This window comes from Danio rerio, chromosome 20 (assembly GCF_052040795.2).
Source record: "Danio rerio strain M-AB ecotype USA chromosome 20, GRCz13ab, whole genome shotgun sequence".
Taxonomy (NCBI): domain Eukaryota; kingdom Metazoa; phylum Chordata; class Actinopteri; order Cypriniformes; family Danionidae; genus Danio; species Danio rerio.
The window spans coordinates 22,867,501-22,881,394 of record NC_141040.1 but is presented as its reverse complement, the minus strand read 5'-3'; the positions used below and the strand labels follow the sequence as shown (position 1 = coordinate 22,881,394).

At 34.5% G+C, this 13,894-nt stretch overlaps 1 protein-coding gene across 6 annotated transcripts in view; it reads right to left on the bottom strand.

Moving 5' to 3' along the window:
* fndc4a (fibronectin type III domain containing 4a) overlaps positions 1-13,894 on the bottom strand; it is a 70,124-nt gene that overhangs the window by 15,931 nt on the left and 40,299 nt on the right. For all 6 annotated transcript variants that reach the window (XM_087298143.1, XM_087298146.1, XM_087298144.1 and 3 more), the window contains one exon: positions 13,351-13,555. In XM_087298143.1, the coding sequence (XP_087154269.1) occupies positions 13,351-13,555 (205 nt within the window). The remainder of the gene's footprint in view (positions 1-13,350; positions 13,556-13,894) is intronic.

The window sequence follows — 13,894 nt, the reverse complement described above, 5'->3', positions numbered from 1 at the left end:
CCTGGCCGACCAGAGTCTGAATGGCCTGAGTGGTGGTACCCAATGCCTCATCCTGCCGATCAATCCTGGCGTTGTTGAGTGAGACGAATTCGGAGATCTGTGACATACTCGCTGGATCCATAATAAGGTCAGTTCGTTTTGTCACACAATCAAATAAGGATACTGAGAAGGATCCAATATGCTAGTAAAAAGTTTATTTGACGCAGTCAAAATAAACCAACAGGGTAGAGATAATGTGCAAGGACACGGGAGATACTGGGGAGAAAAAAGACAGACGAACGGGGTCCAGCAGTCACTCCTCACAGCCCTGAGCACAGACAGACACACATGAGCAAACACAACGAACTGACGAGGAAACATAGAAGCGTTGCCCAGATATAGACGCGGTAATGAACCTCAGCTGGCGAACTTAATCAAAACAGCTGAGTACCATCATAACACATGACCATAACAAATACACGTGGACGACCAAAACAAAACAAACCCACGTGAGAAAACAGACACTCCGGAAGGCGCAGAAACCTGCAACCGTGACAAAAAAGGGATATCAGAGCTCCTTTTCAGCTAAGTTAAGGGAAATGGCACTAGTTAGCTAATGTTATCTTTTCCCAAACACATGTTTTGATGGCATTTATCAAACTCAAGTTAATGAACTGATTCTTTCACTATATTAGACTTGTCACGATACTGAATTAAAAGAAAAAACGTCAATTTCCCATTAACATTTAAGGCACTGTTGATGGCCTCCTTAAAACAGCACTGATTTGCCAATGTGTTCACGGGCTCAACAGAAACTACTTTAATTGGTCGAGAAGGTCATCAGTTCACCCTCCACTGTTTACCAAGTACAAACACAGACGAGCGATCTGCTTGATGAATCGACTAATCTTCACGGTTGCTTTGCCCCAGTGTCTGTGTATCTGTGTTTGCACTGGGTGAAGAGAGGTAAACTAAAGAGCACTGGTCAATACTATGGTAAATCAGTGCTGTTTATGAATGCACTCAGCAGAGCTTGAATGTTAGTGGCAAATTGACGTTTTTAAAACTTCAGTAGCGGGACAACAGTATTACCGACAACACGAGATTGTGCTACAGAGGACTGCAGTGTTTTATCGCCCACCAGGTTACTGAAGCAGGGAAGCGTCCCCACGGTGTTTAACAGGTGATATGAGCTGAAGCCTAGAAGGACACTTGAGCATATTACTCTTACAGAGATTGTGATGTTGTTTGATGCTAAATTGCTTTTAATTGTTTAAATAAACTTACTGAATGATATTGAAGTGATGTTTACACCATTTCTGCATTTTGAAATCATGGCAAAAACTGGAGGTTTGTAGTCCACAGCATGTTACTGCAATGTTTACAGTGCTGGTCTTATACTTCTGGGTTTCTTCCCACTGCAGCCTCGCTTTGGTTCTTTAAAATGGCGGCCGTGTGAAATAAGCGTATGAGTAGAGTGAAACGCGATTACAGATATCCCAAGATTCCAAAGTTAACAATTTTGAGTGTAAAAAGCCTTAAGGAGCCATAACCCCCAAACCCCACCAAAGCATCATTGGAGGATGTGCAAACTGTTTTAAAATGTAATGATTGACCTTATTCTTCACATATGAATGAGCACCACAATTGGAATCTTCTTGGCTTGCAACTGGTTACATTAACTTCTATTGATCTTTAGACATTAAAAACAGTTACTCTATGGTGCATACTGACACCTTGGTATTATATTATTATACTTTTTATGTATAGTCATGAACAGACCATCTTTTGCCATTCATTATACCTAGTCATTTATCCCATAGGGAACTGTATCTGAAGTTCTAAAACAAATTACCAAAATGAGCACACTTCCGCATTGAAGAATATGGTCAATTAAAGAATGGCAGAGTTCCAAGAGGAAAACCACTGCTAAGCAAAAAGAACATCTCAGTGTTGAGAACATCTTATTCATCTCAGTTTTGCCAAAAAACATTTCGATGAATCCTCAAAACTTTAGAGAAATACTCTGTGAACTGATGAGACAAAAAATTTTGGAAGGTGTGTGCTACATAAAAGTAACACCGCATTTCAGACAAAGTACATCATACCAGTAAAATGTGGTGGTGGTAATAGTAAGAAATCACACACTATATGAACATTATCATAGTGAATCCGACTAAACAAATTTTGAATTAAAATTAAAATAGTTTAGTACTTCAAAACTGCTATATTTACACTTTAAGAATGAAATCGAGGCAGATTGCAGCCTGCAACTTTGATTAATTTTACTTTTGTTTCCCCAATGTGCCGATCACAAAGCTGGTCATTTCCCAGCATCTCCATCTCCATGACCATCCAAACCATGTCTCGATCCACCCAGCCATCTGTCTTTGTTATTAATCCTGTGTTAAAGGGATTGAATCGGGGCCCATTTCCTCCTCCAAATATCTTTTAACCCGTGTGGAGTTGGTCCAGAGTACCACTCTTCCCAATTGCTAGTCCTGTCTGGATGAAAGTACCGCTGCCACCGAGACACCTGCTGTCATAAACTGAAAAAGAAAAGATGGAAAATTCTGTCCTGGCAATTACATGAGGGATCACATGCACCGTCCTGGTTTCCAATTGCTTTCTCACAGAATTGAAACAAGTGCTAAAGAGTCAGGACAGGAGACAGGCGAAAAGCTCCTCTCATCAGCCACATGAATATTTATAGCGATAAGTGTGGAGGTTTTTCACTCATGTGTGGAAAATGAATGCTGTCTTTTCTTTACAACATTAAACAGGTTCAACATACCCTTGCCACGTCTCTCAACAGAGATAAGAGGCTCGTGTGGGACGCAGAGCTGTTTATTTAACTGGTTATATTCCAAAAGCCCAACAGGGGAGCTCTTTAGAGCCCTTTAAAAGAGAGCTGTGATATGCCAGACAACATAATGCTTCCTTGCTTCATCTTTGGCCCAAGAATCCAAAGCAAGACATCTGCTCATTAGTTCCACAAGCCTGAAACCAGTTCAAAGACAGGCACTGTGTTCCTATTGCCCTTCAAATTGAACATTTTTAAATACGCCTAATTGATGCACATCGACTTTGCAACATCAACCACAAAAAGCATTTTAGACGCTCACATAAAGTGGTGGTTTTTCAGGCAATTAAAACAAGTATTTCACTAAACTGCTATGCTAACATTTTTCACATTTACATGTCATAGTAAAAGTCACAAGACCATTCTTTAAAGATATGGCTATGTGTTTATTTATAGAATCTGCCTCTCTAGGGCACAATGCCACAGGTGCCTATAGAGGCTCTATTTCATCACACAGCTCAAAAAAGGTTGATCTGTTTATTTGAAAATCTTGAATTCAAAGATACTCTATGAAATGGCATTCAATACTGTAACCTTTCAGAAACACATTTCAGAATTATTAGCCCCCTAATGTTTTTTTTTTCTTTTTTAAATATTTCCCAAATTATGTTTAACAGAGCAAAGACATTTTCACAGTATGTCTGATAGTATTTTTCCTTCTGGAGAAAGTCTTATGTGTTTTATTTCAGCTAGAATAAAAGCATTTTTTATTTTTTAAAAACATTTTAAGGTCAAAACCTAATCTAATTAACCTAGTTAAGCCTTTAAATGTCACTTTAAGCTGTATAGAAGTGTCTTGAAAAATAGTATCTATTAAAATATTATTTACTGTCATCATGGCAAAGATAAAATGAAAAAAAATATATTTAAAATGAGTTATTAAAACTATTATGATTAGAAATGTGTTGAAAAAAATCTCTCTGTTAAAGAGAAATTGGGGGGGGGGGGGGATAAACAGGGGGGCTAATAATTCTGACTTCTACTGTATGGCTGGCCAATTGCTATATACAGTAAGAGTCTTTCCTTGCCATTATTGTTTGGATGGCACATCTACAGGTAAATCTCCTTTGATTAAATATATGGCTGGTACAGAGTAACACTCGTCAACATGATTTCTGGACGGAAATTACATTTTATGCCTTCTTTTCACTGAGCGGTACAGTACAGTTTAGTTCACCTAAATCAGGCATGCTTTTCCACTGCCAACAATAGCCATACTTGGTAGGAAGAAATTTGCAATTGACTGAAAAAAATGTTTCAAAGATGATAAGTTAAGTGGTGGTAAACAATTTATTTGGGATGAATTTAAACTAACAAATTAGGTTACAATTTTCTAAATTTTATATGTTTAAATTCAACTCATATAAATTGTTTGCAATAATTTTACAGAAATTTTTTTTTTCAGTGTTGCTTGAAGAAAACAGCACTACAGAACATTCACATATTGCACCTTTTGCACTTTTAAGTTTTAGTTTTATTTATTTATTTCAAATGTAGAAGCATGGCAATAATGCGCAAATAGAAAGAGAAAGTGGAACTTTCCACACATTTAGATGCAACACATGAATGGCCTTGAAAAACAACAATGGAGGACATACAGAAGATCATCTACTACCTTCTTGCCACGTCATTATTTGTCACTACAGCCCTAACATTCAACAGCAAGTCTAGCTCCACCCTTTTGGTACTGTAATGTTGTCCTAGGTACCTTAATGTGCCAAAAAAAGATTTTATGGTACCTTTGACAATAAAAACATACACAAATGAATTTTGCACTTTATTGTACCAAACTAAACCACTTTGTGTAAATGGGCCATGAGTAGGCCCACACAGAATCTGTGCATGCAGAAATCCACAGATTTTCGCAGATTTTTAGCCTATCAAGGCCATTTATTTACTTAAATGTGTGTAAAAAATTATGTTTATTCAGCTTTAAATGAATTTCAGTAATATTATTAACTAATATGGAAATGTTCCTTTGATTTATTTCCAATACAGTTTGTAAAGTAATATTTTTTCAACTCCAGTTTTTCCAATCTTAATTGGCTTCAGATGATTTGGAATTCTTAATGAGCCATTAGTTACATATAGTTATATATAGTTATTAGTTATATATAAAACACAAATTACTTCAATCTGGCCATTACATTTTATATTGTTAAGACATGATTTGGTTTTGGTGATGTTAGGTGGTCAAAATACATTAAAAAATTATTTCTGATGCTATTTTTTCTCTCAAAACTGACATTTAAACTAGAGACTGTTTTTGGCCTGGTATTTTAAGATGCCCAATTTGAGGATATATTTGTATTTTATTTATGCATAAGAAAGTTATTTATGTATTGTGAAGTGCTTATTGTTTCTGGTGTCTCATTTTGGTTTATCAAAAAAGTGACACACAGAGGAACATTTAGGGCTCTATTTTGACGATCCATGCACAAAGTGCTAAGCGCAGGGCACAAAAGTAATAAGGCTGTGTCGGAATCTACTTTTGCTAATTTAAGGACGGAAAACTCCGCTTTGCGCCGTGGTGCATGGTCTAAAAGAATTGAGCTTATTTTCTTAATGAGTTAAAGGTGTGTTTTGAGAATAAACCAATTAGAGTCTCATCTCCCAATCCCTTTAAGAGCCAGTTGTGTCGCGCCATGGTGCCTTTGCTATTTACATGGCGACTTTGTAAGTGGAAAATCTGAACGCTTCACTAGAGAGAAAACAATTAAACAGAGCATCTACAGCGTGAGAATGAGAGATAAGGCCTTCTCATTATCTACTCTCACTTTCACTCTCGTGGATAGGGAAACCTTGTATGCACAGACATTAATTAGCCTATAAATAATTAATTTCGTTTGTTAAGCGCAAATATTTGTTTCAAAACTATTTTTACATTCAGTTCTAATTTCCAGCAAATGTAAAAAATTAATGAACAATAATAACGAAGTGTGTTCAAAAAAACTGAGATATATCCAAATACACATGCTGTGCCCCATATGGTCTAAAACCTGACAGGTGGGCAAATCTAAGCTTGTTTTTAATAAAACAAATATAAATATGCATATAATAAATACTGCTAATAATAATAATAACATTATACAAAAGCAAATTGCTATGAAAATTGCTGAAAAAGCCCCCGAGAAAAGGAAGGCATAAAAGTATGGTTTTTATATTTATGTAGGCTAGAAAATAATGTTTTGTAATTATTCGATCATTTATATTTATATCCTATATGTATATATATATTCTTATTATATCCTATAAATATCTTTAATATTGTAATTATTTTTTATATGTAAAGATATTTGCGTATTACTCTACATCTTGTGTGTATTAAGCAGTGTGTAAGCAAAGTGCACAACTAACGCAATCTGAGCTGGACTTTAGACCAGCTTTGTTCTGGTCTATAAAATAGACTATTATAGTTTCTCAAAATAGCAACGCGCCAGCAATGTGCCTCAAAACGCTTCCTTTTTTAGACTAGAACACCTATGGGCATACATATGAGCGCAAATGCATTTGCTATTTAAACAGCGTGGTGCAAAACATCAAAATGACTCTTGCACCAAGCTGAAACTAGCAAACAATAATTGCGTCGCGCCTTGCGCCACATTGCGCTGGGTGTATGATAGGGCCCTAATAGTCATGTTAAAATGTGGTTCTTTGGACAAACTATCCCTTTAAGGAGCGACAAAGCCTGCATGTATGGATCGTCAGAGAGAAACACTGCAATAGCAATGAGTTGTTGTCTTTCTAGTCACAATAGTGATGGGTCTTTCCTCATCAGGATGCACAGGTTTGTTTGTTAGACCTGCAGGGCCCGTTCTTTTGATATTGACTCAGCTTCTACAGACGCAGTTCTTTGAAGTTCCACGGTAATTGAGTCCAATGGGAATCATCTTCGGCGGAGTCTGACAGCACATGAGAAGCATTGGCCCCAAAAATACCTCAGAGATGAGGGTGAAACTGTCTGGAGTCACAAAACAAGACACACTACTCCATGATTTGGCACACTTTTCCTATTTCTCTCTGTAATTTCCATGTAGATGGGTTTTTTCCCTTTCCAGATCTGTTTGGATGTTGGTCAGATTCCTCTGGTAACTTTGAACAACAACTCTTAGGATTGGATTGTGTTTCCTGTTTGTAAGCAGATGGTAAATGCTCCCTGCTAAGTCTATTGGTTCTAATTTCAAATCTACGCACCACAGGAGAGAAGGCTGGAATATATATTTAGCTGTATTTGCATCATGATGAGACTCATTATTATAGGAAACAGAGATGATACACTGATGCATTGAGAGAGACTACACTAATTGGAATGATTCTGAACATGCGCTCAACCACTGAGTCATTAAATGTGGTCTTGGTTGTAACATACCAATGTTGTTTTTAAATGAGGCATTGTTAAAGTCTTTCTTCGAGAAAACATTTGACAGTGTTGGGCAAGCTACTAGAAAAATGTTGTGGGCTAAGCCATTAGCTACACTACTTAAAATGTAGCTTATCTAAACTAAAAGCTACCCTATGGGAAATGTACTGCAGCAAGTTAAGCTAAAAGCTACTTGGTAACGTCTAAGCTATTTTTGCAATTTTCATTTTTAAATGAAAACAACTTAAATCCAAGTCAATCATATCTTAGTGATCAATAAAACTGTCAATGAAACATAGGAGGCAGAATTGTTCAGTTCAAATATGTACTGCAATGAATATGCTGAGCCACACAGACACAAATTATAGTATATAACAGCAAAACAAAAAATCCAGTAAAACCAGGTGTTACACATTTAAAATACTACAGTAATTTACAGTAAAGGGAAATATTTAGGAGTGAGCATTTTATATGTATACAACTCTTCATTATGTATTACACTACATATTGTAGTATGTAGTAGCAACTATCATAAACCAAATATTACCATATACTTTAACCTTTACTACAGTAATTTACTCCATATATAGAAAATGGTGACATATAGTGTGTCAATATGAAGTTTTCAAATAACTATAGTAATTTCTTAAAATAAATATTAGTTTTAACTAAGCAATAAAAATATGATCTTAAAGGCAAAACAATTATTTGTAAACCACCGAATCAAGAATCATGATCAGAAGGGCTTTTTCTTGTGTGTTTTTGTAAATTTGAATTAGTATGTTCTATCTGTATTTTGACTTGATGAGAAGTTGGCATTTGATGTTCATATTGATTGCTTGGTGAAAAACCAAGATTAAGCTTTTTGTTTCAACAAAAAAATAAGTCATTAGAAGCTAGAAAGTTAATTATACAGTCTATGACTTTACCTATTTTTGGATTATGGAGATAACACAATAGGGGTAATTTTTTACATTTAGATTTATACAAAAAATCTATACATAAAGAAGAATCAATAACCTTTCTATTGGTATATATTTGAATATCTAAGAGTTCAAAAATATATAATTATTGAGAGAACCACATTTGAAGTTGTGCAAATTAAGGTCTTGGCAATAGACAATACTTATCAATATATATATATATATATATATATATATATATATATATATATATATATATATATATATATATATATATATATATATATATATAGGGCTTTACATTTACAAGTACACAAACTTTTTTGATCACCTGCCACTTTGGCTAGTAGATTTCCAACATTACTAGCCACTTGCCATTTTCACAAGCCAGAATTTTGTTGTTTGGAAAATATATTTTATATAAATAAATGTGACTTTGACATGCTAAATTGACTTGATTTAGATGTTGTGTTGTCCCAGATCAGCAGTTACTACACACAAATGGTTGGTTAATCTCATATTTAAGAAATGTTATTGTAAAGGAGGATAATTAAACTATATTAACAAAAATAACTGTAAGCAAAAGAAAGCAGGTAAAAACATACCACGAGTGATAATGAATATTAATATATACATATATATATATATATATATATATATATATATATATATATATATATATATATATATATATATTTTTTTTTTTTTTTTTTTTTTTTTGAGCTCTTAAAAGCAGCAGGACTGTGGGTACACAAGCATCATTTTTTGTCTAGTCTTTTTCAAAGAGAAACGATTGCAAGTGAACCAAAAAAAGGGCAAGTAAACGGGAGCATGCACGCTTTAAACAATCGCACGCATCACATCACCTGTGCGCGCGAGTAATCATTCTCTCATACGGTAATCACCTGCTTTGTCTAACACAGTTATTGTTTTCTAACACAGTTATTGTATGTGGGCAAAGTAAGCTGTTACTGGCAGAATATGACACGGCTATTAGCCAATCAGATTTGAGAACCTGACAGAACTGTTTTATAAAATAAAATATTACTCATTATTTACACTCATGCTTCCTTGTATTTACCAAAAAGGTTGGCTAATGCTTATCATGCTGCCTTGCATTTTATATGTAATACTTTTCGACAACAAAAAAAAAGAGATATTTAGGCTTTTGCATTCATGTAGCACAAAAAAGGTCTCTAAACACTACAGATCATTGTTGAACTTTATATTTTAGAAATATAGAAATTTTTTCCTTGTTAAGCATGGTGGGTAATAAAACATATTATTTGGAGAACCAGTAACACAGAATATAGTTACTGCAATACTGTACTCCCTTTCTGAAAAGCAGCATCACTGAAATAACACACTAACATTTGATAAATTAATTCCCCATCACAATTTGAAAAACTGACAATAAACCTTTATATTGTAAAATGTAAGACATTTTAAGACTTTAAAAACTACAAGAAACAGACAATGATTTAGCAAAGTTGTTTTACACATATAAAATTCAACATGTTATACAGTAAATTTATTATCTATAAATTATGCAACAACTCGGGTTTTACCAACATTAAAACATTTAACATCTTCTTACTTAACATCATAAAAAGCATCACTCTTTTTTCTCAAAAGTGCATATATGAGCTCTGCCTTGTAGATCATCTCCATAGAGAGATGTGAGCATAACTGCTGCATCTTTCGGTTCACATTCTTATGTTTCTTATTCACTACAAAAACATGTTCAAAACATTATGTACGCATGGCAAATAAGCTATACAACAAGCAGGGTAACATGAAAAAAACAACATCAACACAGGCTCTGTAAAAATATGTGCTTCAGCCTACTTTTTTGTGAAACTTTCTAGCTAAAATTAATGCTACAGGCAACTTTTGTTCCTTTTCACACTACAGTGGTCCCTCGCCATAAAGCAGTTCACTTTTTGCAGTTTTGCATATTTTTTTAGTTTAATTTGACATGCTTTTTTCTACAGCACATTGTGTTTTACGTCCTGATTAACACATTATGTTCTGCATCCTGATTGGCTGTAGACAGCATTCTCCTTTGTGCCGTGTCTCCCACAGTACAGAATGATTCCAGCTTTTCAAATTTAAATATTAATTAAATACATATTAATACATATTAAATATAAATTTACATTTATGCTAGCAGTGTGACTTGGACGTGCTGCACTGTATGTTTGCAAGTTTCCTCCCCAACAAACCCAATAATGTTGACGAAAAATTCTGCACCATCAAAGGCATCCACGATGGCACCCAAAAGCCAGAGGAAGATGCTAACCAACCACTTCTGGACATGCTTAAGGAAGGTTGAAGTTACACGAGTGTTTAAACAAGAGAGAAAAGTGTGAAAATCATAATACCTTTCTGAGAAAATAGTGTAGTGAGGGATTTTACAGTCTTAAAACTTCCATAATAATTATAAAAAAATAAAACTGACTACTTTGCGGAAAATTAACAATTTTTAACTATTTTAACTAACTCCTGCGATTAAGAAGTAACCCCTGTAATAATATTTACAGGCTTATATTATCAACCAAATAAATACCCCGAAACAACTTGAAGTCTATGATTTGTAATGAAATATATTTGCCTCACCTATCTATTTCTATATGGGCAACTTTTCGGCTGTGGTCAGAGTGCTAAGTAGCTCACCTTGTATATTTTTCAGTGAATTTTTTATGCAGAGCACTCAAGTTCAAGTCTGGTTCCATAAAACATGCACTGTATCACAACTGAATAAAATTATAAACTTATATAGAACAATTTAATAAGCTGCTGTAAGTTTCTCTTTGTCATATGTACTTCACTTGAAACTAAAATGACCAAGGAAGAAAAAGAGAAATATTTTTTAAAGGTCCTTGAATTTCAGTGCCTTTAAAAGAAGGAAAGAAAACCATATTGATATTGGACACGTCAGAAAAAAATCTTTTTAAAAATCTTTCATAAGTATATTTTATATGCTTGCTTTGAATGTGAAGGGCCTTAAACACAGCCGAGATACAGCTGAATTCAAACCCCCACAAAACCAATGATATGAAAGAAACTAATGATTATCTTTTCAGCCAACAAGGACATTAAGAAATACTTCTAAATGCAGTTGGATTGAAGTCAAGCTCTTTCTGTTTCATCACAAATCAAATGTGATGTTTTAAATCTAACGGTATACTCTTAATGCTTTGAATATGTTATTTCAGTTCAAGGCAGGATGGCTCTGATGACATATTGAGCTGTGTTTCTGAACTTTGTGCATATTTGAATGCTCAGATGATTAATTCTGAACACTCCATCTCTGCATTCGCCGGATGTTTTGTTGTTCTCAACATGGATGGCAAAAATAGCTACTCTTATGTTAAAAGTGGCTTTTCAGAGCTGTGCTGGATATCGTACTGAGGCAAAAAAAAAATAAATCTCTCAAAATCATCTCACATCAACACAACATTGAAATGGTGTTAATAAGCTACTCATTTGGCCTGCTATTAGGGACCACCCGCTCGATCTGCACAGCGGCAATATACAGCATATTCCCTAGAGAGGCAGAGAGCTGATTAGAAATTGGAGCTGAAAATGAGAGGCAGTAACAAGGTCTACCTGCAACCATGCGTGAAGTGTTCATCAATAATTAATTGGGTTGTAGAAAAGAAAACCGCTGAACACAATGGAAGAATCCACTGAGATTGAACGCAGTCACTGAACGCTTCACATTTAACATTTTTTACCATACAAAATGTCAAGCTGTGATGGATTGTGCCAAAACCACACAATAGACACAATTAAGATGTTTTTTTTTTTCAAAAAAAAATGTTCAAATTAACTATTAAGAACCCTGTCATCTTGAAGAATATGTTTATGTTAAAATAGTTTTTAGTTTAGAGTTTTTTTCACCTTTTTAACTTTAAAATCTGTAACTGTTAAAGAACCTCAAAATGGATTTTTTGGCACACAACCATCAACTACACATACTACAATTACCACCTGGTTTTCTAACATTCATGTCTTTTTCTGCATTTTAAATGCATTTTACAGCTTCTCTCCTCTCAGAGATAATTAATTTATCTTTATGCATTTTAAAAATATTATTTATGTATATAAAATTAACAAAAAATGTTTGATTTATATATTAGATTGACTGACAGACAGACTGACTGACTGACTGACTGACTGATTGATTGATTGATTGATTGATTGATTGATTGATTGATTGATTGATTGGACCAAAGGACGGACAGACGGATAGACTGATTGATTGATTGATTGATTGATTGATTGATTGATTGATTGACTGATTGATTGATTAATTAATTGAAAGATGATTGATTGGATGGATGGATGGATGGATGGATGGATGGATGGATGGATGGATGGATGGATGGATGGATGGATAAATAAATGGATGGATGCTGTCATGACTTCTACTACTTTTGTCCCTCCTAAAAAGTTTTTTTTTTTTTTTGCACAAATGGAAGAGACACACTGTAACTCTAATATCAACTATAAAGTATTTTATATTCTTTCATATCCTACACAGTAAAAAAGTTTTTTACTTAGTAGTAAAATAAAAGTGCTTAGTAGTATTTTTTTTAATAAAACTATCTAATCTAATTTTAAAGTTATTTGAAAATGTTGTTGTGTTTAAATGTTGTCTTTGTGTTAAAGTTTACGGTTCATTATGTTGTTTTTCAAATCTGTGCCACACTACTGAATTTTCTGGAGCTCAGCTATCAAACTATACATTTCAACAGGTAAATGATTTCGTTCCTAAAATGTCAACACCTTTTAACTTTCAAATTGTAACTGAATCTGTAACATTTAAGGCATTTTTTAATTTGAATGATTGGTAAGAATGTGGGTTGACAGTATTGGTTTTGCAGATAACCATTAATGAGTTTTTTTTTTTTTTTACAGTTACAGTAAGTACAAAGTACAGTGAGTGCAAAACAACTTCTTTTATTGATCTTATTCTTTCACTTACGAGCAGGTGTAGCCATTGGAACCTTTTCTTGAGACTTCTGAACTCATTCCTTTTCAGTGATCCTTAGCCATTGTCATAAACACACTTGTATGCAGAACAAGAAGTTTGAGCATTTGTTATTCCTAGTAATTTCTTCTATAGCCAACTGACTCAAAAGTCCAAAATAGCAGAAACAATTCTTCTGTATTGCAGAATAAGGTCTACAGGGTGCAGTGTGAGGGCGAGCTGTTACCTTGATTTGAGCTGTTTGAGGGGAACCGGTCAGTTTTCTTCAGGGTCCTGAAATGAACACGTTTGCTGGCCTGACTCTCTCCATACAGGCCGATGGACTGAACCTGTATGATGTAATCCGTCTCCTCCTCCAGGTCCCACAGCACACAGGATCTGCTGGTGGTGTTCACCTCTCTGATAAACCTCTGCATTTTGCCATCCATTCTCTGAAAGAGTGCAACCACTTGATTGGTATATGAATAAATGAAGTTTATAATTCAATAAAAAATGTTTATAAAGGAAACTAGCAAAAAAGGACGTGAGATTGTGTCGCTAAAGAAAATTATGTGACTGAACTAAGAATCTGTACCCAACAGCAAGACATTAACAGGAGAAAGGTCATTGTAATTGTTACCTGAAGGTGACTGGAAACAAGTCTATTCCATGTACAATAAAAGCTGGCAATACATTTAAACGACTTTTACAACATGACATTTTTGGAGGTTTGTGTTTCAAATTGTGTTTGGTCCTAGGCGATATGTTTAAGATGTTTTGTCTGGTGATTG